The sequence below is a fragment of the Neopsephotus bourkii genome, unplaced genomic scaffold, assembly GCF_033783945.1.
Source record: "Neopsephotus bourkii isolate Nb327-2 ecotype Australia unplaced genomic scaffold, CSIRO-AGI_Nbou_v1 NB_1433, whole genome shotgun sequence".
NCBI classification, from domain to species: domain Eukaryota; kingdom Metazoa; phylum Chordata; class Aves; order Psittaciformes; family Psittacidae; genus Neopsephotus; species Neopsephotus bourkii.
The window spans coordinates 4,107,563-4,131,885 of NW_026901910.1; the positions used below are offsets into that span (position 1 = coordinate 4,107,563).

General features: G+C 46.9%; 3 protein-coding genes across 7 annotated transcripts in view; all 3 read right to left on the reverse strand.

Moving 5' to 3' along the window:
• ARHGEF12 (Rho guanine nucleotide exchange factor 12) overlaps positions 1-12,731 on the reverse strand; it is a 69,811-nt gene extending 57,080 nt beyond the window's left edge. For all 3 annotated transcript variants that reach the window (XM_061368535.1, XM_061368532.1, XM_061368531.1), the window contains exon 1: positions 12,433-12,731. Coding sequence is in view for 2 of the 3 variants with exons in the window: in XM_061368532.1 (XP_061224516.1) it covers positions 12,433-12,464 (32 nt within the window). In the remaining variant the exon portion in view is untranslated. The remainder of the gene's footprint in view (positions 1-12,432) is intronic.
• Positions 1-24,323, reverse strand: part of TBCEL (tubulin folding cofactor E like) — a 320,977-nt gene that overhangs the window by 277,353 nt on the left and 19,301 nt on the right. The window lies entirely within an intron of this gene.
• LOC133220434 (TLC domain-containing protein 5-like) lies at positions 19,537-23,803 on the reverse strand. 3 transcript variants are annotated; one of them, XM_061368548.1, is made up of 4 exons: positions 22,831-23,675; positions 21,665-21,864; positions 20,980-21,249; positions 20,748-20,879 (listed from the first exon to the last, which is right to left on the reverse strand). In XM_061368548.1, exons 1-4 carry the CDS (start codon positions 22,884-22,886, stop codon positions 20,788-20,790), a joined length of 618 nt encoding a protein of 205 aa, XP_061224532.1. In that variant the 5' UTR covers positions 22,887-23,675; the 3' UTR covers positions 20,748-20,787. The 3 variants fall into 3 exon arrangements, with proteins under 3 accessions (XP_061224531.1, XP_061224530.1, XP_061224532.1); XM_061368547.1 differs by lacking the exon at positions 22,831-23,675 and adding an exon at positions 23,722-23,803 and having other exon boundaries at positions 19,537-21,249; XM_061368546.1 differs by having other exon boundaries at positions 19,537-21,249.

The window sequence follows — 24,323 nt, forward strand, 5'->3', positions numbered from 1 at the left end:
TTTACCATGAACAATTTTAGAAGGCATTAAACGTTTCAGAACAGCCTATCTAAACAAATGTTTTGCTCATCCTGTCATTGAAGTAAGTTCAAGCGATTCCAGTAAGACTGCTATGGAAAAAAAAGGAAGAAAGAAAGAAAGAGGCAGCCCCCCAAACCAGCTCCAAAATACGGTACTTATGCCAATCACTAAATACAAACTTGAGGCAGTGCCAAAGCAGCATACAAAAGAGAGACAAGTAATTACTGTATAGCTGACAATTTGTAAAGAGAGAAAAATGAGAGCAAGGATACTCCATCTTCTAGGGCAAAATCTACTTCATTCATAACAAACTGCTGAACATAGTTGTTAAAAGCGTGCCATAATTCAAAGACCAAGAACACTGTTTCAGCACTCAATACCTTGCTATGGTGCACTCTAAAGCTGGACATTTTAAGCAATAAACCACTTTCAGGCTTAAAAAGCCTCTACCAACGGTTCACTGGGTATTGAGAACTGCGGATGCAGAGGGAGAGTTTTACTTAGCCTTTCCAGGGGATTCTGCAGGATGCTCTCAACTCACTGTAGCCATCATCCCACCCCAGCTTTACAGTACATTAAACATAAAATAGTTAAAGGACATGATCTGCATCAAATGTTGACCCCATAAGCAAATCAGTACCAGCTTTATCATTACTGCTATAGATACTGATCTGATGTGGAATATGGATGTATCCCACATCTGTAGCCTTACATTCCCAAATCCTGAAAGCAGCAAGGTAGCAGTACCTGTAAGCATAGCCCCAGCCTCTGAAAATGCAGAAATCCATTCCTTTAATGCACTAGAACATACTTGCATCCCCTCATCGCTTCGGTGCAACAAGGAACATACGACTACTGGTACTGAGAGTTCACAGTGTTTCCAGACATTGTCTATGAGTCAAATACCCGTTTGTGTTACCTCCCCTAGAATTAATTTCAGAGTCTGTACTATTGACATTTCTCCTTTGCCCTCAAGCCAAGGCATAATCGACAGTCTTTTCCAGGGCTCTCCATCTCCCCCTTCCCAGCAACCATGATGCTTTAGAGCACACTGTATCAAAGCCATGCAAGGGGTCAGGAGGTGGGCAATGAGAAACTAAAGGTTTCAGCTAAAGCTTTAACATTGCAGCTACACCAGCGCATCTGCCTCTTACTTCAGCAGTCCAGAACAAGAGCATTCACACAGCTGGTTATACCTGTGTAATTATGATGGTGTATTTCCTCACAAGCTGAGCGTTGCTGGAGCCCCACAAGACAGTCCCTGCTTTAGCTTCTGGAGGGGCAATATTGCTGAAACCAGGCAAATGATTACACAGTAACTGCAGCTGCTTTTCAGATAATATTTGATGATCAAGTATACAGAACTAAGTATTATCCTCTCCATTTCAACAGAGAATGCATGCAGCTTACCTATAAAAACTTTCATTTACTTGTACTTCTCATCAGCTGGATCAGAGAGTCCTCCATGCTCGGAAGAAGCCACAACTCCATCAATGCTGTATCAAGGCATGCTCCAAATGCCCATATACAGACCTCCCTCTCCAATTTCCACTACACTGTCTTAACTGAACATGTTCACTACCCATCAGCAGTTATCCACAGTCAAACATCCTCACAGGATTAAACAAAACGTGGTGTTATCACCACAGCCAACAGCTGAGTTTAAGTAACAAACGATGTGCAAGAAACCTGCAAATGGGAATATTATGTACTTGTCACTGTACTCAGTGCATTAAATCAGTAAGGGAAAGGGGGTCATCTTGATACTTGTGAACAGCATGCAGTAAGGCAATTTCTCCCAAGGTGTTTTCTGCCTTCTGGGGTTCTGAAATGGAATATGTGTAATCAGACCTCCTGCAGCATGGAAACCACCAGGATGCCAACAGAAGTGCTTTAATCTAAAGCAAACATCTCCACGTGATGGAAAAGAGAGAGGAGGGGGAAGAGTACAGATGGCTTGCAATCTTACAAGACAAAATTCATTTGCTACTGGGCATTTCTTCCTACACATTATCACGCAACTGAATTGGGTTGACTGCCAATGAGAAACAGATCCTGGGGCCACGGTGACAACCAAAGTATTTGTCACTGACAAAGGGCTGCCCCACAGATCTGTTATTCCTGTGCCAGACTCATGCAGCCTGACATCTATATCCAGTGCACGCACAGCTGGAGAGGTACCAGAGACAAAGGGAGGATGCAGCGCTCAGAGCATGCGACCACCTTCAGGAATGCTGCTGGTTTTACCACGACTGAGCAAGCATTTCTTCAAATCCCACAGGAAACAAGCTTTCCATTTTGAGGTCCCAGTTATTTGAGTAGGCTTCTCCTTGCCATACAGCTAATCGTTGTATTTCAAATTTACTACCCCAGCAAACTGATCCAAATACAACTTTGAGAAGAAGCCGAAGAGATTTCACGTGGGGATTTAAACAAACAAGGCCCCTGAACAGAACAGTCCTTGTTTGAAGTGTGTGCCTGTCCTCACAACCAATTACAAACCTCAGTAAGTTCCTGAAGCTGTTTTCTAATGCAAGAAATGATCAAACCCCATCAATATCCCAAGAAGCATGTTATAGATCTGAAGGAGCCATTTTCTCTGTATGCGAGGAGCAACAGATGGAGCAAGATTTTCAGCACGCTCCAAGCTACTGTGGTGTTCTTGTCACTGCAGGCAGGCTCAGTGAAGCAGCCTCCCAGTAGCCGCAGAGCCATGATGATATAAAAGTTACCAGGAGAAAAAAAGGGAAGGGAAAAGGGGAAAGGGGCAGGTTCCCTCTATCTGGCTCAGTTCCATCAAGACGACTCAGATTTGCAGGCTGCCCAAAACTCAAACCTGTTGCAAGGCTATTTCCTCTCCCCCTTCCAGCTAAACTTCATTATGTGCTTCAAGTGTGACCCAGGAGTCCTGCTGTAGAAAAAAGCCTCCTGCAGTAAGGCTGGGGTTAACTGTCAAAACAAGCCACCATGAGCACGCAGGGACTCTTCCCCTCCGCCTAGCACCCACCAGGCAGCATCACTGCCTCTCACAACCAGGCAGGCATGTTTCACATTACCAGGAAGTGTTTTTCTGGCCTAAACCAGGGGACCACGAACTTGGCTTACAAGAGCCAGAACCCAGCCAGATACCCCATGGATGGAGGGGGAGTCAAAGGCATGGGTGAGCAGGTGCAGACACCGAAAAATACAGTTAATGTCTCACTGATGAGTGTAAAACCTGATAAGTCGTCAACTAAAAGGAAAAGGGAGAGAAGGTCAAGGTTTGCTATGCAATACATACAGCTGAAGTTGCACTGGTTAACTTCCAAACTAAACAACACTCTAGCATTTAAAGCTATCACCAACATTCCTGCATCTTCCACACTGGAAGAACAGAGGAATCTGCATGCCTTTTGTTTGGGTTTTTTCCCCCCTTTTCCTTCTTCCCCCGAGTATTACAGGGTTTTATTCTCACCACTATTTCCATAATGTGAGTGGGCTGAATATTTTACATAACTTCATAGACCTGACATATCTGAGTGTAGAACTCGGGGCTTTCAATATTGCTCAAAGGGCTGCAGTGCTTGGCAACGTTATACTTACCAACCATTAAGTATTCTCAAACCAAGGCACTCGCTACTGAAGTGACTACATGAGATTGCAATAGGAAAGTTCTTTTAGATCATATACCCATTCCTGAACTCCTGCAAGACGTTTTCGCCTGCTACTGAAGGTTCTGTTATAACTCAAGGGTAGAGAAGCCTGTGACAAAGGTATCTGTTTTACCAGTGCCCTACAGACTTTGATGCATCCTCCCAACAAAGCAGATCCCACAACAGTTGCAAACGGCTCTCTCTGCAGTATCCCCACACCACCTTCACCAGCCAAAATGATTGAGCTTGTTGGTTGGCTAAGATGAGATCTGCACCCACATGAACCACTTCCGCTACTGAAACCGCAGGGACTACGCAGGGCAAACCACAACCTATCATTTTGTGCCTCTCAACAGACAACAAGAACAAATTGCCAACTGCAGAGCTGCACTTCATCGCTGTGAGATCTCTCAGCTAAGACCTTGCAGCCTTGACACGTAAGTATTGCTGATAAACCATCGTTTCCCACCCTCCCTTACACTTGGGGAGTTCACCTCATCGAAATTCCCCTTCTCTCTATTACAGCTCCCCCTGAGCATCTAGTCGGAGTTGTTAACTTTGTTGTTAGTTGTTTGACTAAGTTGTTAACACTGCCTAAGTTAGGTGAGATGGCTACAGAGCAGTCTGCAGCAGTGGGGAGAAAATCACTGTTTTAAACCCAGAAACTATCTGAAAAGAACAGCTTATTTGGGACATCCCATGAGAATTGGTCAAAAGGTGCAAAAAGCCATCTTATCAACACAGATCACAGACCCACATTATTTTCTTACTTGCAAGCACCAACTGTGGAAGCCACCTAACAAAAGACCAGGAAACGCTATCATCGTGGCTCTAATACTGCCACATGGGACTTGCTGTCACTCAAACCACAGCAAAATGTTAGAAGGCATTACAACAGCTGAAAGAACTTTCTGGTCCCAAACAGTATCTGCACAGCCTCCTCAAGAAACAGCTACATCCCAGACACCAAACGGGTACCTTCAGTCCTCCACTGAACGCTCAAGACAGTTGTAGCCCTGGCTTGTCAGGGTTTTAGTCTGTCACAGCTGACGTGTGCCTTCAGAGAGCGTTGGCAGACAGGAAACCTCTCTCCTATCTGGCAGTTGCCACCACCTCTCCCATTTCTCTCTCTCTGTCACTCATTTCCTATTGACTCTCTCATGTCTTACATTGCAGCTTTTTCCTATTTCCTTTCCTTTCCCCTCGCTCATTTAAGCTTCACTCTTTCAATTCTCTTCTTTTCCTCTTTTTCCAACACTTTTCTGGTAGCTTTGATCTCAGCCTACTCATCAGAACCCTCTTTGCATCTGGGCACAAACAGGAGCATGCAATGGTGCCTCTGTGCCACAGGAGTACTGAGAGGAGACGCCTTGTCTGATGTGCTGCCAGTAAGCTACACTAACAGCCACTATCGTAACAGCATAAAAAGACTTTCAAGCAGCCATCAGATACTTTAGGTAAGCCTGCAGGTTGGAGCTTGTATGTTTATGGGAGTGGTGGACTCAGAATCCTGTACCTGTCTCGGATCAGTCTAGTGCTTTATTAAATAGATGGGTCTTTTCCTCCACACTGGGAAATGCTTGCTCGGGTCAAGTCAGGTACCACTTAGGCTACCCAATCCCCTTCCAGCACTCCAGCTCACTCAGGACTCCATATAAGAGTATCTAACTCTCCGTAGAACACCGGTTCCTCTTGGGAAGTCACCCAAGCTCTTGATAAAATGATTGCCTGTGACACCATAAACCAGGATTCACAGCCTGCAAATAAATCCCAGATCAGCTCCTCACATCAACAGGAATAGTTGTGCTGCTGCTCATGGCTTCAAGGAGAAACAGCTCTTGGATAAAATTCAGATTTCCATCAATCTCTCTCAAGACTTCCAGTATGTATTTCATGTGCTCAGGAGCAGATGCAAACCAGTCTGAGTCTTGCCCTTACACACACATTTCCTGCACCAACTGAGAGCTATGGAGAGCTCCCATAATGTGGAGATTCTCCCTTAGGTTTCCAGCATTGACACTGCAATGCTTCTTTATAGCCACTTCTGTCAATTCACACAGTTCAGTTCATAGCCCTGTTCCCAGATCATGACAGGTTTAGTGTTTCTGAGCCCACAGATGCACTGCAACCCCAGTGCCACTTCCAGGACAGCACACACTGCTAGCATGCCAGTCCTGCAAGGGATGCTGCCTATCTTCAGCAGGGTATTTGACAGTATCCAAGTGACTAATATGACAATGATCCAGACGGCTGACAATCAAATCACTTCAAGTACAGTAACTTGCATGCTATGGCTCAGGAAGGACAGCATCCATTTGCTTTTCCAGTGCCAGAGCAGTATAATGAAGTACCTTACCAACTGACAGCCCAGAGCCCAGAAGTTCCAGTGTTGTCAAAACAAAGCTTAAAATAGCCACAAAGATAATATTTAAGTGTTTGCCACAAATGTAAACAGCAATGCTTCTTATTTATCACCAGACTGGGGCAACCAGGCAAGAAAGGGTTCCTGCCCATTGGTCTTACAAGTCAGACACAATGCTCAAGGAGAGGATGCAGAGGAATAACAAAGCATAAGTGATGTTTAGTAGACGATTAGTGAATGTCAGAGCTGTTTGTTTTGGTTTGGCTATTTATACTCACACTTGCATCTGAAACATAAGGACACTGCTTTTTCCTGTCATTTTCAATATATTTATTTTTACATGTTTTCTTCCAAAAGAGAAATGAGTAAACCTTGTTTTTTCCTGCCTTTTTCCAAGTGTGATGCTCCTATTTTGTATGTATCCTGCCTTGTATTTTATCCCTTGTACATTCGTAATCAAACATTGCACGTTTTACATCTCTTTTCATTTTACCAATTACTTTGCTACTGTTTCCCCTGTCCTTATTTTGAGTCCTCTCTTCTGATGTTAAGGCATTATCTACATTCAGGCTCCTGACCCTTAGTTTAATCAAGCTGAGACATGAACTAACACTTCTGTTCTTTAAACCTAATAATTATCCAGAACAGGGCCACAGCATCGGATCACCTACCAGAAAGCATGCATGCAAGCCTGTTTTCTCTTAGTGTACTGGCATCTCTTACATAAGGAAGATCTAGTTATCCCAAAGTAGGTATAATCCCAGGACTAAAGTGAAAGAAGGGAGAGTGCTTAGGCAGAGGAATATCTGGAGAGCCTTAGGAATGCTGTAAGAACCATTTTATTAGCATCTCACATCATTCAGTCTAAAAGCTCAAGGATAATACAAACGGGATTTGTTATGAAGTCTCCTACTGCTAATTTTCAGAGGGAAGGAAGAGGTATTCAATGAGAAACATGGAGGATAAAGCCTTGAAAGCAAGAGCCTAAGCTTATCTTTCAAGCAGCACAGCCAACATACTTCCCCAGTGACCCAGAAGGACCACCTAGAGGTTTAAGTGGAGAATTCAGCCTCCAGACCAAAGCAAACACTGCTCCTCTTTGAGGCACTTTGCATAACTACAAGCTATAGCACTGGGCTGGCCAGGGTGGGGGCTGAGGGCTGTAACGGAGGCAGGCATTGAAGCTACTCACTGCATAGGATCCACACAAAATACTTAAGGCATGAATTCAGCAGGAGACCCCACTTCTTGAAATAACCAAAAGATGCTGGGATACAGTCATCAAATCTGTGAAATAACTGGTCCAGGTGTCTGTACTGCTTTCCCTGGCAAATACATGAACACTCTATGCTACCTTCACAAACAGGGTGCCAAATGACCTTCAGTGCCCAAATCACTACTTTTACAACATGGGGCAGGACAGTTCTGAGAACAAACAGAAGACTACTCTGATTTCCATTAGAAAGACTGTGGGCAATGCTGTCCCCCTCAAGGATCAAGAAACTCTTCTTGTGTCACCAATACAGAAGTCAGCTTTATAAAGACTGGTCTGAGAAGATCGCAAATGAACACCCACAAAGCTCACCAGTAACCCCAGCAACTTCTGCTCCAAGGGTAAGATGCACGGTTCTTCCCAGGCACCTCTAAACAGGACAGCAGCAGGCATTACCTGAACAGAGCAGTGATCTGAAAGCACTCCAATGTGCAAACAATCATCCACAGGAGCAAAGGGGAGGGGTGGATGGGGCCAAGATTTTTGCTAGTCTAAAATTGAAGTAGCCTACGTCCCAGTACTGTTCCTAATCTATCCATTTGAAACACTAATAAATGCCATAATAGGAGTTATGTGCAGAGGAAGAATTATACAATTGGGCTAACAGATGAAATATCACTTCTGCCTCCACCCAAATAATCATGACGCCCACAGCTCTATTCAAAACTAGAAAATCAAGCTCACCTCAACTTCTGTCTCCAGTAAAAGCCCTAATAAACTATGCAGCATGAACTGGGAGCATTTGCTTCCTAGCCAACAGTAAACATCACAGACAGTGCTCTCTTCTGACAGCTACAACAAAAGCAAAACACAAAAGTGAATTTATGCACAGACTGCATCAGCTACTGATTTGCAAACACAGTAAAGGCAGAGCACTGGAAAGCACAAGACTTGCCTCGACGACTCTAACACTTTTTGGTCTCTTGAAACATTGTGCTACAGCCCACATAAATATTACACCTTACAAACTCTACTAATTAAATGAATGTGTGATAACAACATCAAGTTATTCAGTAACACTAAGGTGTGACTTTCTATGAGGTTCTTATCCTTACCCTGCTGGAAAAACTACACCTTTTCTTCTCACCATATAAAGAACCCCCAGTTAGTACAGGGACTTACAGCCAGCCAAAGACAGGGAAAGTGCATCTAAGCAGATAAGGAACAGTTAGGGTCTATTCTGGTACCAAGTCAGGAGCAAATGAGCAATTAAAACCTCTCAAGGGTAATTATGTGTAAATTCTACCTCTCCTGTTTTCTAGTCATAGCAACAGAAACTACAGCACTGTTATAAATAAAACTCATTTGCAAGCAACTGCATAGGAAGAGTCATCAGTTCCCCAACAAGGTACTGCAAAAAGCAGCAAGAGCCTCCATTCTTTCCTCGTGCTTTAATAAACAGAAAGCAGCATAAAGCTAGTTCTGTAGCCGTGCAATTGCTCAACTCTGCAGCGTGCTTGGAATGGTTACAGGAAGAAAAATAGAGTTAACTGGGAGACACACAAAAAATTACTCGCACACAAATGTTTCTTTAGTATCATAACAGGATACAGCGGAGTTCTGATCATCCCTTCGTGGCCAAGCAGAGCCTGCAAATGGCCGAATTTCACCCCAGCTCCAGCATGTCCTTGCAAAGAATAAACCCCTTATCTCGTTCAGCCATGTGTCGCCTGCCACAAACGGCAGAACAGAGCAACGCCCAAAGCCAGCGGCCTGCCCCAGTGCTCCGGGCCAGAACAGCTCTGAGGGGAGTGAATGCGGGCACTAGCACGCAGTCGCTCACAAGGAACAGGAAAACACCTCCTCTGCCATACCAGCCACCCAGTGAGGTCCCGAAGCTCAGCTCAGATGGTCCCTGCAGGCCAACTCCCCCCTTCCAAAACCCCTCACACTGACAGCATCCAGCAACGCCTGTCCAATCCAGCAGTAGTAACTAGGCAGGAATCTGAGGCAGAACTACACGAGATATTTTCAGGCTGAAAGATAGGGCAAATATCACCTAAATCCAGAGGGAAAGCCAAGCAGGCATTTTGTCATTCACTTCACCAACTTTAGATACCTACTTTAGAATAATTAATGGCCCCCAGATGTGCCTATTTTCTTCCATTAACTACAAACACATTCTAGACAAACAGCTCAGACAGAGATGTCTACCTCAAAGACTTTGCGAGTTAAGCAAGATAAATGCCACCTAAGGCGGCCCCTAAACAAATACAGCATAACTAAGAGAGGATTAAATTAAGAGGGTGTAAATGTTTACCAACATAAAGTGGCAGAGTAATAAGGCTGAAGATGAGTTGTTTGACATGGTCCACTGGGCAGCAGGATTATGAAAAGAAGCAGCTGACAAAGTAAAAGCACATCCTGAAGGAAAGAAGGGGAAATCAATCTCACTGCTTGGAGTTCTGAGTGTCTCATTCCATCAGAAGCCATGCAGGACACCATGGCTATCCTGGACCACTTTTTGCCTATGTACTTCTAAATCCCAAGTACTAAGATACAAGATAATCTTTCTTCTAGTTTTTCCTAGTGCTAAGTATCTGAATGGAAGTGCCAGATGCTTCTTCAGTAACTTTGCTGAACATTCATTACACTCTTAGAAGACAGTTAAGAAGTCTTAACATCTGTTACACCTTTTTTAATTACCTGGTATTGCCTCATTCAGTCTTTGGAGGAAAAAGATGTAAGGAAACGATGTTGCTTCATGAACCAGACAGGTAACAGAATCCGACTCAGGGATGAAGCATAACCATTATCAAAATGAACTGATTAAGGTTTGGTCCATGGAGAAAATAATGCCAGACACACGAGATGTGAACTGGCCATCATACTGGCTACTGAACAGCACTAGGAATGGCCATTCATACATTCCTTCTAATTTATATATGCTTCAATACCAACAAGAACATAAAAGACAAAACATGTAAAGGATGGGACAAGTGCAACCTGGCCAAGGGAAATGGGAAACAGCTTTAAAAACACATGGTATGATTTCCATCTTAAACTGAAGGGACAGAAATGGAAATCTTTGCTGTCTGTAACACGGATTTAAGCATTTACACATACGTAAAATGCAAATATGTAAAGCTAATATGGAGAAAAATGCAGGCCTATGCTACCCTGTTATATTCATAATACCATCTGGCAGAGATGCAAGCTGGGTTTTTCTGCTTTAAGGCAGTTCCCAACTTGATCCCAGCAAAGAAAGTCACTGATAAATACAGACAGAATTGAACACGTCATGTGACTGATACCATGTAGATCTAATGACACTAGAAGCACCAAGTTTATTTATATTGCACCTGCTTTACATTCCAAGCTCAAGAGCTGGATTTAAAGAGGCAATACTGAGTCTTCTTAGGCCTAATGGGAAAGGAAGCTTTGGACCAACACACTGCTAGGACAACAGGGACCAAAAGCCACTCCCTCCAGATCCTGCACACTGCTGTAGATAAAAAGGAGCGGCCTTGCTCCAGACACTAGTAAGCAGATGTCCATGGGATGAGAACACACATCACCACCACATCCGGTGCTCTGCTGGAAGGTTCAGCCAGGGAATAAACGGGCCACGACGACTGCGTTCCCTTCAAGCCCCAAAGCTGGGGTTCCTTCAGGCCAAACGTGAAGAGAAGTGGCAAGACCAGGCCCTGCTTCCCTGCATTCCCCCAACCATCACACACCCCTGAACCAAACCCTCAGTGAACCAAAGAGAAACATCCTCTTGACATGACTGAAAGCAAAAGGAAATGAGACATTTTTTTTGTTGCTGCTACATTTTCAACTTGGCTGTTCCAATTCAATAATGGAAAGCATTTTGTATTACTAAGAAGCAAATTAAATTCCTTGTCCTCGTGCTTTTCCTTTCCATGCTTTGCTCAACTGCTTCTAGGTAGGAGATCCTGTCATTCCTATCAGTACCGTGCAACATGCCATAAGACACAGACCCTTAAGCACATTGGCAAAACTCTCACAAAGCCACTGAAAAGCCACCTCCTTTTTACTGTCACTGTCTTGCCTGGTACAGAAGAACTGGACATGCACTGCAAAAGAAGAAGTCGGGAGTTTTCTTGTGCTAGTTCAATTATACTATACAATTCATTGCAAAGACTTGGTACTCTATGAGCAGCACAGCCATAAATACAGACTACATGATTTTGGGCTGTGTTAGAGGCCTTTCACACCACTCAGGCACTGTACTGTCTGTTAATAACTACAGAGATGAAAATGCCTAACTGCAAGAACTATACTTGCTCTCATTCCTGCCCACACTTGGGAGTCTACAAGGTGATTTCAGGTACCCAAAAGCATCACCCCTCTGTCCCTGCCCTGACTTCTCTCCTGTGCCAGAACTGCTTGTATCTGTCATGAAAGGCCAAAGCAGGGAGGCCTTTGTCACACACATTCACACCATAACCACCAAATACAGTAACAACATAATAAAATACATTCATAATTCACAATAAACATGATAAAACATAAAAAGGAACATGATAAAAGACATTAATTCCATCCTTCTGTCTCAAAAGCGCATGAGATTTCCTACTTGCTCATCCTCGCAAGAGAAAACACATTTTTTCTCCTGCCTCTGAAGCATCCCCCCATAGAACCCCAGCCTGGTAATGAAATGCACATGGCAGCACCTGCAGAGAAGCCCAGAGGCCGGAGCAGGTATCTACAGCAAGGAACAGCGAAGGGAGACACCAGCAGACATTCCTGCTCCTCGACTATCCCTCCTGCCCTCACCTGAAGTGACCTCCCTTTGGCAGCCCATCGTGCTTGACCTAACGAGAAGCCAACGCTTCTTCTATAGCAGATTGGAGCTGTATCCTGAACTCTTGTCAATGTCACCGCTTTAACTTCTGGCTTTTGGTGTTCCTCCCAGCACCAGCCCTTTCTGGAAGCTGAACTGCAACGCCTGGTTCTCACAAAGCCTAGCAGGCTTGAAAGCTGTTGGACTTGAAATACTCCCATACTTCAGCTACCCTGGGTTATGTCCCGATTCCCTGAAACTCTGATTTAATCCTGCTTCTCGGATCCTACCTGTTACACTGTCACTGTAGTCAGAAAGCAAAGTACAGGAGCTCTAGGAAGATGCTACATTTCATGAATGAAAAAAGTCATAAGAAAAGTAATCTTATACTGACCTGTCCGTGATTGTGGACTGTGTGCCACTCATTGGAGCCTTTGGCAAGAAGTCGTATTATCCACTTTACATCTTACAATTACCGCAGGAATATTAACGAGGCTTTGCCCCTCACATGCACTGAGGCTCAGGATCCAGCCTTGCTCCAGAAGAGGCATGCACAGAGGACAAACTCAGTTCAAGGACGGGAGGGAGGAGAAACAAAAAAGCAACAAACCAAAACAACCGCACAACTCTTCTTGCAGTCCCTCAGAATATCCAGACCACGGAAGTGGGGCGTGGGGGGGGTGTTCAAGAGGAAAAAGGCAAACAACAAGCTCTTCCCCTCGATGCTCCCTTAAGCCCAACGAGAAGGCAAAAGTAACGCGTGCCCAGAAAGTCTTCCGAAGCAGCCAATCCTCGCCGCTCCGGAGCCTCGACGCGGAGGGGAACTCCCGGGGTCCGCGCAAGGCAGACCGGCGCCGGCTGCTGCTGCGGCGCTCCCCGGCTCGCTCTCGGCAGGACCGGGTGCCCGCTCCCCGCCGCTCTTCACGGCCTCTCGCCCGCGGGGGCCGTGCGGCTCGCCCCGCCGGTTGCCGGTATCCTGAGTACGGCCGCGCAGGGGCCCATGTCCCGCTGCCGGCCCGCCCCGACCCCCCGCCCGCCGGCCGGCTCGCCCGCAGGGGGGTCGGGCAGGGCGGCCCCCTCCTCCGCCGCCTTTAGGCCCGCAGGTCCATGCCCCGCCGCTCCTCCTGTCCCGCTTCGGCCCGAGCTAGAGCGGGGCGCGGCGGCCCGGCCTGCCGGCAAGGCCCCGAGCGGACTCCGTGCGCTCCGCCGCGGGGCTCGGGTTCGGCCCGGTTCGGGGCAAAGTTCCTCGGCGAGCGCTGGCGACGCGGCCCGCTCCTGCCGCTGCTCCGCTCCGCTCCTCCCAGCCCGGTTCCGGGCCAGCTGCGCTGCTGCGAGGCGGGAGCGGCGCGGCCCCCGGAGCCTGCGCCGAGCCGGGCCCAGCTTCAGCCCGCCCCGCCCGCCGTATCCTTCCGCCGGCAGCAGGCCGCCCTCCTCCTCATCCTGCCCCTTCCCTGCGCAGCCTGTTCCAGGCCAGCGGGATGTTTCCTTCACTTCCCATCACATAGGAACAGCTACTCCTCCTCCGGCCTGCTGTAAGCCTGCCGGACAGCCTCCCTCTCCATTTCCCTTCCCTCCCGGAGCTCCATCTCCAGCCCTGTTTTGTCTTGTCACAAGCTCTTAAGGGCAGGGAGTGCCTGTGCCGGGTGGAAAATCGGCACCAAACAAACTTAGAACAGGAAGACACTAAACATCAAGTTAATACATTAACTCTCGAGTCTCGGGTAGCCGCCGACTGTTCGCTCCCAGGCCTTTCCCAGCGCCGTCCCAAATCTCGCATTCCCGGCATTCCCACAACGCATCTCTGCGGGAATTTTTCTCACCCGTGAAGGTCAGCAGGAATCTGGGATCAGAAAGAGCTATTCCTGCTCCCTTAAACGTAAAATCCCCCCTCCGATACGGAGGGATGAAACTGCACATTGCCATACCTGCTAAACCATATCTAAACATGTAAATGGCAACGTGTGGCTTTCCCTTGCTAGGAAGATAAGTGACACTGCTGTAACTCCCTGCTGTTCATGCCATACACAACACAGCTCTGGAGAGAAGCACTTATCCCACCCGTACATGTGTTTAAACAGCAGAGCCTGCTTCCTGCAGCGCACACAAGGCAGGAAGCGAATCTCAGCAGCTCAGAGGCCAAGTTCTAGGTACATGACCTCATCCCAAAATCTCGTTGCCAACACAAGGGCATAAATAAGATTCCAGTCAGGCACTCCTGTTCTGAAACACTCAGGAGTAACAGCTGTATACTGCAGCTTCAGGAAGCTTCCATACTGAAGAGCTCACGAGTACTGAGGCGTGGAATGGAGAGCAGGATGGCTCTGCTGCTACAGAGGATGGGCAGAGGAACTTGTGGAACATCAGCCTTTCCTACCAAATGCCAGCAGACCAAACTAATCTGATTTAGCTAATCCCAATCACACAGAACACCACCCTCCTTCCCTGTAATTAATCTTACCTTGCTGTACTTCTTCAAAGACACGACACAGAGTCTGGAAAACAGGCTTCAGAAACCAGAACCAGACACATCATTAAGCACACAGGACCACGTCTTGCTTGCAGCTATGCTCGGGACCCCAGTGCTCTACAGCATAGAGCGTTTTCCTCCTTGGAGTGGAGGGAGTGTGAATGAGGAAGCCAGGAGACTGACTGATAGCCTGAAGAATTTGTTGGTTTGCTGAACTCCAGTGCAAAGAGGGGAAGCGTGGGATGGAATCGTTTTCTACATGATGCTTGACATACATACACAGGACATGTGCACTTCCTCTTTTGGTTTCCTTTTGAGAAAGATAAGAGGCTTGGGACTGCACGACATGCAGCCATTACTGCCTCTCATTCTGACTTAATACTCCCATCTATTTAAATGTATTATATATCTTTTTATTGCATCTTCTCTGCCATAAATCCCTCCCTGCTTTCAACTTGGAGAACATAAAGTACTGTGCCTTGAGAAAGGAAAGCTCCTGGAAGGCCTTCTGTTTCATGGCATGGTTTCACTTGCATATTAGGGCTTGATGCTTTTTTATTACTTTAATTATGTTTTATTGTGCATGACAACATAATGACAACAACAATTAGCTGGAGGAAGACCTAACAGAAAATAAGATGAAATATAGAAGCACGAAGGAAACTGGTGCCCTGCTGCAGTAAATTGGCGTCAAATTCAGTGCAGTGGCAGTGATTGTTTGTCATCAATTTGCTCAGCACTGTCAAAAGAAGCATCACTCAAAACGACACCAATGACAAAAAGGAAGCATTAAACCCTCGTGCCATAATGGTCCAATAGGTTAACTATTGCTCCTAATGGGCTGCACTCGCATTTCAACGTTTAATGCAACAATAAAAAGGCATTAATAAAACAATTCAAAAGTAGACTCTGGAATAACAACTGCTTCTCTTTTGTGCAAATGCTGTTAATATAGAGGCCTATTTATGATACTTCTGCTTGGGCAGTTTTATAATGTGAAGTCCCAGGTGGGGAAATCAATAAGCAATTACACCCTGCAATTAAAATACATGGGGAGGGGGGAATGTGGTGTGTGTGTAGGCTCTAAAGTCATCACTTAGCCTGAATTTACATGCAGTACTGTCACACAGACATAGATCTGGAAGTGGAACCTACTCATTAACCTCACCAGTCTGTGTCACCCAGGAAAGCCCCAATGTCCCCACCAGTCTGGTTTTTACTGTCCGGAGCAGAACCAAGCAGCTCAAGTAAGGAGGATCCTGAATCAAAGAAGGCTGCCTCCTGTGAAGTGCAGCTTCTTGCTTTTCCCTAAAAGATGGCACCAAACGGGCAGATTCCCTGGAGGTGCCTTATATGGGACTCCTGTAAAGGCAGGCTTAGAGGAAAAGGCTTCACTGAGCTTCTTCTTGCCGTTCTCCAGCTGTGCTCACTGAGGAGCTGTTGCCATCTGCTGGCAAAGCCTTGTGTGGCACCTCTCAGCCAGGTCCTGCTCACACCCCGGCCCCTTCACATCATTTCAGATAGGAGCCATTGGAGGAAGTTACCTGTGGGTGCAATAGATCTCCTGCAGACATCAAGTAAAGAGCATCTAGCTTCGTAGAACTGTGTGTTTAAAGTCAAGTATGATGTGCTATTAGCTGGGTTTCACTAATCATAACTTATGGATAATGTCTTTTAATTTTTGCTAGTGGCAAGTAATAAATGTAAAATCAGTGACAGAATGCACCACTGTTTTGGACTGTTATTTTGAACTTACCATAAATTGTTATGCCAACTCTGTTCTGGCAAAAAGAAGTCTGTTGCTTTCAGAAGGCAACAGCCAATCTTCATGCCTTGCACAGCTGGAGAGGAAAGGCACAGGGGAAGGGCTAACAGACAGCTACTTTCTCAGATGTGCATATGAATTTGTGACTCCTGGAGAATGAATAGGACCCTGACCTTGTGTCAGGACTGGTTCTGCTCTCAAGCTAAGCACAACTTAAACCTTCCTGCCCTACTGATCTTTTGTAGTGCCCAGCAGTCCCAACCAATCAAACTCACTTAAGCACTAAAGGCTGCCTCTTAGTTCAGCATCCTTTGATCCCTGGGAACTCAGAGCCGCTCTGGTATGAGATCCCTCTGAGCCAGCTGAGAACACCTGTGGGATTCCATTATTTGCTGAGATTCCACCTTTGAGGGAGCTTAAGCTAATAATGATATCCTGAATCAAATCCAGACTATCTGCTTGGCTATCTACTGCATTTTACAGGTGCTGGGCTGATGCTAAAAAGCTTCTCTGTTATGTGGATGCAACCTGCTTCAGAAACCAATATGACCAATCCAATAGCCACCAATGGATGTCTCCCATCTCACACCTTAAAACAGGCACATGATTTGCTACCTACAGACAGGTAGCTCATTCTGCATCCAGTTCACTGCCAATGCTGGAAACCCATAAAGTGTTTGTTCTACGCTTTTAAGTCACCAGGACACAAATGCAATACTTTGATGACTTTGTTAGGACACAGGTAGCCTAATCTATCAGAGCTTCTACTGTGAGTGCTTATTACAGTTCCTAAACCTGGATAATCCACACTGCAGTAAGCATTTTTATAGCACTAAGCTTTCTTTCCATATCAGCATAATTAAAGGAGCAACCTTTGTAAAGACAAATGAAGCTGCTGTACATTCTTCCATGAGTTTCCTTCTTGCTCTCTACTACAATCAATGTCCTCTGATTTGAGGTGGGCTTATAAAAAGAAAGGTATGTGCTATGAGGGAAAAACCTAAAGAGATGGAGAATAACATTATTTCTCATTGCATTTGAGGATTATCAGTTACACTGAACAGATTTGAACCTTCTGACACAATACACAATTCAAACACCACTGCAATACAAGCATTGCTGAAGAACTTTGAGGCATCTGAGAAGCCACAGAAACCTTCTGCTTCCCATACAAAATTGGCTGCCAATAAACAGCTTTTACTTTGCAAAAGCTTTTCCGTATCTGTTCGGTTCAGTCTTAAAGTTATTTGCCAAAGACCCCTTATGTTTCCAAGTTACCAGCTGCCAAACTCCCCCTGGAACTGAGGGAAACAGGGCAAAGGCAGTAAAAGCTAACACCTTCTTTTATGTGGATTTAGAAGAGCACGTATTGAACCTGTCATGGGAAGAGAAAAGTGGAAAGACAGGAGAACCTTCTCCTTTAGCATACACAGCATGGAAAACAAAGGAAACTCCATGAGTTGCCTGAGGATAGGCACATGAAAAGCCTGGGAACAAACCTTAGTGAAGAAATGCACCCTGTTCAGCCAGTCAACAACCTGAAAGCACCCATTAGCAAACACCAAACTACCAAGTACTCCTGAGACCACCTTGCAGAGTGGCTTCTCTGCCTGTTAACACATCTAAGATGTCCCTAAAAAGCATCCACCAAGCATCACTTTCTTCTTTTACACCAGCAATGCCAACAAGCCAGTAATGCACAGTACAACTTAATAACCACATACAAGGAGAAACCCCAAATATCTCATATAATTAAATAATCTTTATTTTATAAAACATAATACAAAGCATCTACACCATTCACTGGTGGAACATTAGTTGCTATTACACAGTAATTCAAACACAAGTTATAATTTCACACTAGCTCCACAGTTTCCTTTTACAATTTGCTCTAGCCACTATGGACTAGCCCGAGGACAGGTCCCACCATGTGCTCCATAGCCTGAAAGTTACACTTCTTCTGGGTCTGTGATTCTATGCTGGAGCCCACTACCAGACTATGAGGCCTTACTCTGAGACATCCTTGCTAGCTCTACCTCATAAAGCCATTCCCAATTGCTCTTTTGTTTTCTGGTGCCCTTGTTTAACTTCTAAGGCCTCAACACTGACCACAGTGCTCTACTTCTTCCAACCAAGCTTCCCCCAGTTCAAAGAAGGGGACAAGTCAGCCCTTAGGGGCATTATCTTTCTGAACATCTTCATACAAGTTGTTTCATAGATACCTGCAGTCGCTGACATCCTTAGTCACTTGGGCAGATATGGGCTGTACAGTCCCCACAGCAGGGGAGTAACAATGCAGTAAGCTGCACAGCAGAGGTTAGAGTCCAAATGGAGCTTTTGGCTCCATTCACTGTAATCCTTACTAGGGAAAGCCCACCAGACATCCTGTCTTCAGCTTGGGAGTCTACCTGAACAAGCAGCAGCATGCCTGATCTTTACGCGCATGCCTAGCTTATTCCTTTAGACTCCTACCCATCAGAACCACTGCAAAACAGCTTGGAGTCCTGCTTTCGTGAGGCAAGCCAGATGCTGGGAAGTGCCATGTTCTGGTGACAAAGTACTGATCATTACAAGTGCTTTGCTCAAAGCAATTTTGCCTTTAGACAACACAGCTTGACACAGACCACCAAGCCTTCATCAAAGGTGGCATAGTGTTAACACATGAAAACACCCCACGAGGTAGGTAATGCTGTACCCACTTAATAGAGTGGGTAAGCTGAGGCTAAAAGGCTCCTTGACATGCCCAACAGCAGCAGCACTGCTGGGAAAGAACCAGCACGCCCCAACTAGCCCTTCTTGTCCCCTTCAAGGCCCAATAGTCCTATCACTGTGCTGTACTAAATGAGTCAAGTTTCCTTTTCAGGACCAACTCAGCCATCAGTTGGCTCTATTAGATCTGAAGCGGTTTGGGCTCTTCAGATCTTTGGCTGCAGCAGGCAAGGCTCACAGCAGAACTGGCACCTGAGCTGTACTGCAGGCCTGGTGCTGAGGCTCAGAAGAGATGATTGTAATGATGATGGCAGTAACAAAGGAACAGCACTTAAGAACATACAGTGAAATAAACACCAGAAGCTGCCAAACCGGGGGACAGATTTCCCTGGAAATGGGACCAGATGAAAGTAACGCTGAGTTTTCCTCCCAGTCAGGTTCACTTTTTTGCTTAAAAAAGGGCCAGATTGGGTACCTCTAGCTCCTTTAATTATTGGCTGTAAATAAATGGCTATAAATGTAAATAGGTGGCTATAAATGCCCACTTTTATAAAGCGACACAGATCCAATCAGGGAGACAGAAGTGAATTCAAAGACAAGAGGTCAAGGCGTCAATTCAGATAAGGATAGCCAAGGATAAGTCTCTGTCTTGAACAGGGCACAGGACAGATTTGAAGCCGAGTAGCTTTTCCATCTTAGCCACTGTGATTTGAAGATGTGCATTGGCCATTCTTCAACCCGAAATCCCAATTCGGATCTGAGGAAACAAGCTTGTTGAGCTTCTCAGAACGGTGGTAGCCACTCAAGGAGCTAATAGCAGTATTTGGAAGGGGTGGGTGGAGTTTTAACAGTGAGGGATGAAGAGAGAAGGAGTCAGAAAAGCATTTTGCACCGGGGGCTGTGTCTTTGGGTGTACTCACAGAGGAAGGCGCCAGTGCTGATGAGAGCTCCTGGACACTACTGAGTAAGTTACTGAAAGGAATTAGGGTAGGAAACAACCACCTACCTAAAATTCTGTTCTCTCTAGAGCCACACTCTAGCTCAACCACCAAAATAAGTTTCTCCCAAAGGAAACACAGGGATAATGAATGAAGTGCAGATACCAACCCTCATTTTGCACTCATATAGCACCTCTCAAGTGAAAATCTGAAAGTGCATAACGCAGATGGATCAGCTCCATCACCCCCAATTCACAGATGGGGAAATGAGGCACAGAGTTAGAGTTACATGACTTGCCCAAGGTCACATAACAAGTTGGTGGAAGAGCCAGGAATCCCAACTCTGACAAAACACTAGAAGATGCTTCTTCCTAACACTATGAAGAGTCTCTCTAACTGGCTAGACTGTACAGGACTCTGAACGTGAAGATCTAGTGTTATGTCCTCCTCTTTGCCAAGATTCTACCACTGCTGAAGGAGTTAGCTATGAAAATTACTATTTACACCTGCACTGCTGGACTGGTTATGTTTAGTCAGTAAAATTAGCCCTTCTTTCGCTCGTATCGTTTAGTGTATGCTTACGTAGACATTGAGCCAGCCTCTGCCAGGCCAAACACTGCAGATCCAATGAATCCATGGCATAGCTCCATGGATTTCAGTGGAGTTATGCCAGGGATAAATTTGGCTCCAGAACTGCTAACGTGTGTTGGCTCCTCTCCCAACAGTGGCATTTCAGGCACGATCCCCTCCTTGCCAGATTGCGAACTCGAGGAAGTCTTTACTCAGCATCCCATCAATGGGTTTTCAGATGCCCATTAGTTTTCAAGTATAACTCCTCACTCTTCCGACTCCTCCAGGCGTGGTACTTCTTCATGCTCTTCCTCCGAGCGAAGCGGCAGATGCTGACCATGAAAACCCAGGAGACAGCGTACATGATGACGCCACCCAGCTTAATGTACCACCTGGGCTTGGGAGAAGCAAGCTCGCAGTACATCAGCCAGGCCCCCACTCCGATCCGCACCCCAGTGAAGAGGACCACGAAGAAGAAATCCACCACGTCACCTGTGAAACTGTGGTAACAGCCGATCTCCTTCAGGAACCAGCGAGCCTGCAGCAGCGGGTTAGTGATCTCGCTGCCAAAGATGACGGCATTGACCTCCGCAGCTGACTCCCCGAGTGCCAGTGATGCTGTGATACCCAAGATGCTCACCAGATGGTGGGCCAGCATCAGGGCACCCTCTGTCTGGAAGTACACACACCAACAGAGGTCAAAGAGGAAGTAGCCCAAGCTAAGGCACAGCACATGTACCTGGATAGTTGTGTTTGGTGATCCTGAAACATAAAGACACCAGGCAGAGCTTTAAAACATGGAGGCAACAAGCAGGCAGCATCTGAGACAAGGGGTATTCACCTTCAGTGTTGGCAGACTGGTGTTAGATTGTACTGATCACAGCTCAGATGGAGAAGTCAGAGAAATCACAATACTGTAATTGTTAGTCTAACAGCTGCACACATGTAATAGCCACACAACGTGATCAAATGCCCTGCCAGACTGCAGCTGGGGAAGACCATTACGCTACCAAAACACAGTACCAGTCTCTCCATTTCTCTAGTACTTTCCATCACAAAGCAGCTCAGATACCACAGTCATCATTCCTCAGGTGGGCTGGATATTGAGGTAGCAGGAGAACCCTGCTTTGTGCCAACACACACTGGAGGACTTGGGACCACAACATTCATTACTTACCTGGGTGACTCATAGGCCAGGGACCATCAATAAAACCAACGTAAGCAGAGAGGCAGGTAGCAAGGATGCCGTGGGTCAGCGTGACCAGCCTGCAGCTCCATTCATAATTCCGGTGCTTGTAGCGATGGCAGAACCAAGTGTAGAGAGAGAACCAGGCAAGCAGACTGCAGGCTACCCGCAGAGGCAGGGGGAACAGCATCCTGCCACAGGAACAGAAAGACAAAATGGATCAGAAGTCTAGCATCGGCAGTGTTAGCCCAACCCAGTGCAGCATCTCATCCGTAACCACGCCATCACTGAGTGTAAAGGGTTTCCTGATGCTGTTGCTTGCTCCTGACCTGGAGTTCCTGTGGGAAAAGGCCTACATCAAAGAAACGTATCCTTGACAATCCGGGCAGATTCACCATAGAGCCTCCAGCAAACAGGCCCCCACCAGTGTCACCTCAGCTGTGGGAAGATGCGATGAAAGCAATGGCCCTGTGAGGCAGCGAGTTCCTACCTGGCTGAACAGAAAACACCCCACAACTTGGTAGAGCACCTCGGAGGACTTCTCCAACCAGTCTACAGTGCAGGATGTGCTGGCATGTGTTAGTGCTCATCTGCACTGCCTGCGGGACAGGCTGAGGAGCGCCACATCCAGCAATAAAGCTTTGATCCAGAGCTACGCCTGCCTCTGCGTTTTAGCTCCCTGCCCATGTATCTGCATTTGACTGGTCTGTGCTGCCCCACCTGACCTACTCATTCTTGGTTCCTCCTCTCCTGAAACAACAAAACACTCCAATAAAACCCAAACACCACAGTCTCTTGCTATGTCCACTGCTAATCGACTTTGCCAGTGCAGCGACTCCAAGTGCTAATAACAGAAACACAAAAGGCATTGCCATCTCCTTCTGCTACTGAATTTTAACCTCCCAGCCCCAGCACATTTCCAGGACAATTTGGGAAGAAAAAACACTGTAAAACCCCCTTGTTCTCCCCAGGAAACTTCCAACCACAACACATAGTTCAAGCTTCTTCATGAGCATCTGAGGTCAGAGCTCAGATTAGAATAAAGCACCCCCCAGCAACCAGTGATGAGATAAAGCAGCCCACCACCTTCAGCAGCCAGTTGCTAAAAGCCCCCCAAATACACAATAATATCTACATCTCATTCATATTTATAATACCTTTCCATGCAATGCAAGATGTGTCTCGTTATTCCTGAGCATTCAGGGAAGCGCATCAAAAGCAGTGAGTCACGCTCTGGGATGCGCGAGTTGCCAGTTGTGTAATAGCAAAAGTGCCACTGGTCCTGCTGGTACCTGCTGACCAGCGCACTGGATTCACACCCAGGTCCTTCTGGAACAGCAAAAGGACCACGCTTGATGAGGAGTCAGGGTTGCAACAGGCCAAACAGGAAGGTTGGGCACTGCAAGTCTGACCAGGAATTCCTTAGGAGGCTGGGTAAACAAAACCATTATGTTATAATGGGCCTTGGGAACATGGGGAGATGAATTAAGGATGTAATTAACTGCTCTGACCAGGCGTTCCATTGACATCCCTGGTACATGAAGTCTGTATGCATCCAGAGTCAGGGCAGATAAGGCAGGAAGAATTCTGATGTGGGAAAAAGGAGGAAGAGATGCAAAAACTATTTCTCCATCCCCTGGAAAGAAAGGGGGCTATCTTCTAATTGCATGTCAAAGCCCAACGTTGTCATTAGCATATGCAATTGCACATATACATTACACGTATACATTGCACCTGTGAGCTGCCCCTGTCCCTGCACACCGGAAAGGGCAATATCCTTTAGTAATCATATTATCCTTCGCATCACCAGGAGCAACGGGGTCATGAGTGAAAGCAGGCCCTATAATAACTACAGGTGCCTAAAATCCTGGTGTAGCACAGCCCTGCTCTCCCCAAAAGCGTTTAAAAGACGAGGTGGGCGCCTCCAGCAAAGCACCGTTATTCCTCTATGGCCTCATGGGGTGCAGCTATACAGCAGAGGAGCCCAAAGCGCCTGCACACCATGCCCACCGCCCGACCCCGCATCCCGTCCCGCTCCCAGCGCCCACCTGCAGCCGGCCTCCGCCGCTCGCCTCCGGCCCCGCTGTTCTCCAGCGGCCCCCGCGGCGTTGCCGAGGATGCCGAGGCCGGGTCCCCCGCCCGCCGCAAGGGAGGCAGCGGGGCCAGGCCCTTCCCCGCGCACCCACCGCAGGGCCGCGGCTGCTCGGGTCGGGCCGCCTCCGCCGCCCGGGAAGAGGAAGCGGCGGCCGAGGGGCACCTGCTGGCGGGGAGGAGGGACGGCAACGGCCGCGGCAGCGCAGGGAAGGGGCGCCCGGCATCCCCCGGCCGCAGCGGCGCCGTGAGCATCCCTCCCTCCTCAACCCAGCCAAGAGGCTGGGGACCATCAGGGCTGGCCCCGAGAGCCCTAACGCGCAGGTCTCCAGGTGCCTCCGCGGTTCAGTGCCCGGTTGCTCACAGAGCAAGGTGCAGGTTGTGTTTCCATTGGGCACATGGAGAGCATCGTTTTAGCCTATGGGTACAGGAAATCAGTCCCACGCACCCATGACCCGCTTCAATCATCTCACGTGCCGCAGAGATAACATTGGCAAATGTGGGCTTGCTTTTCACACAGCCAGGCAGCGCCTGATGTGAAGCAACTCTTCTACAGAGC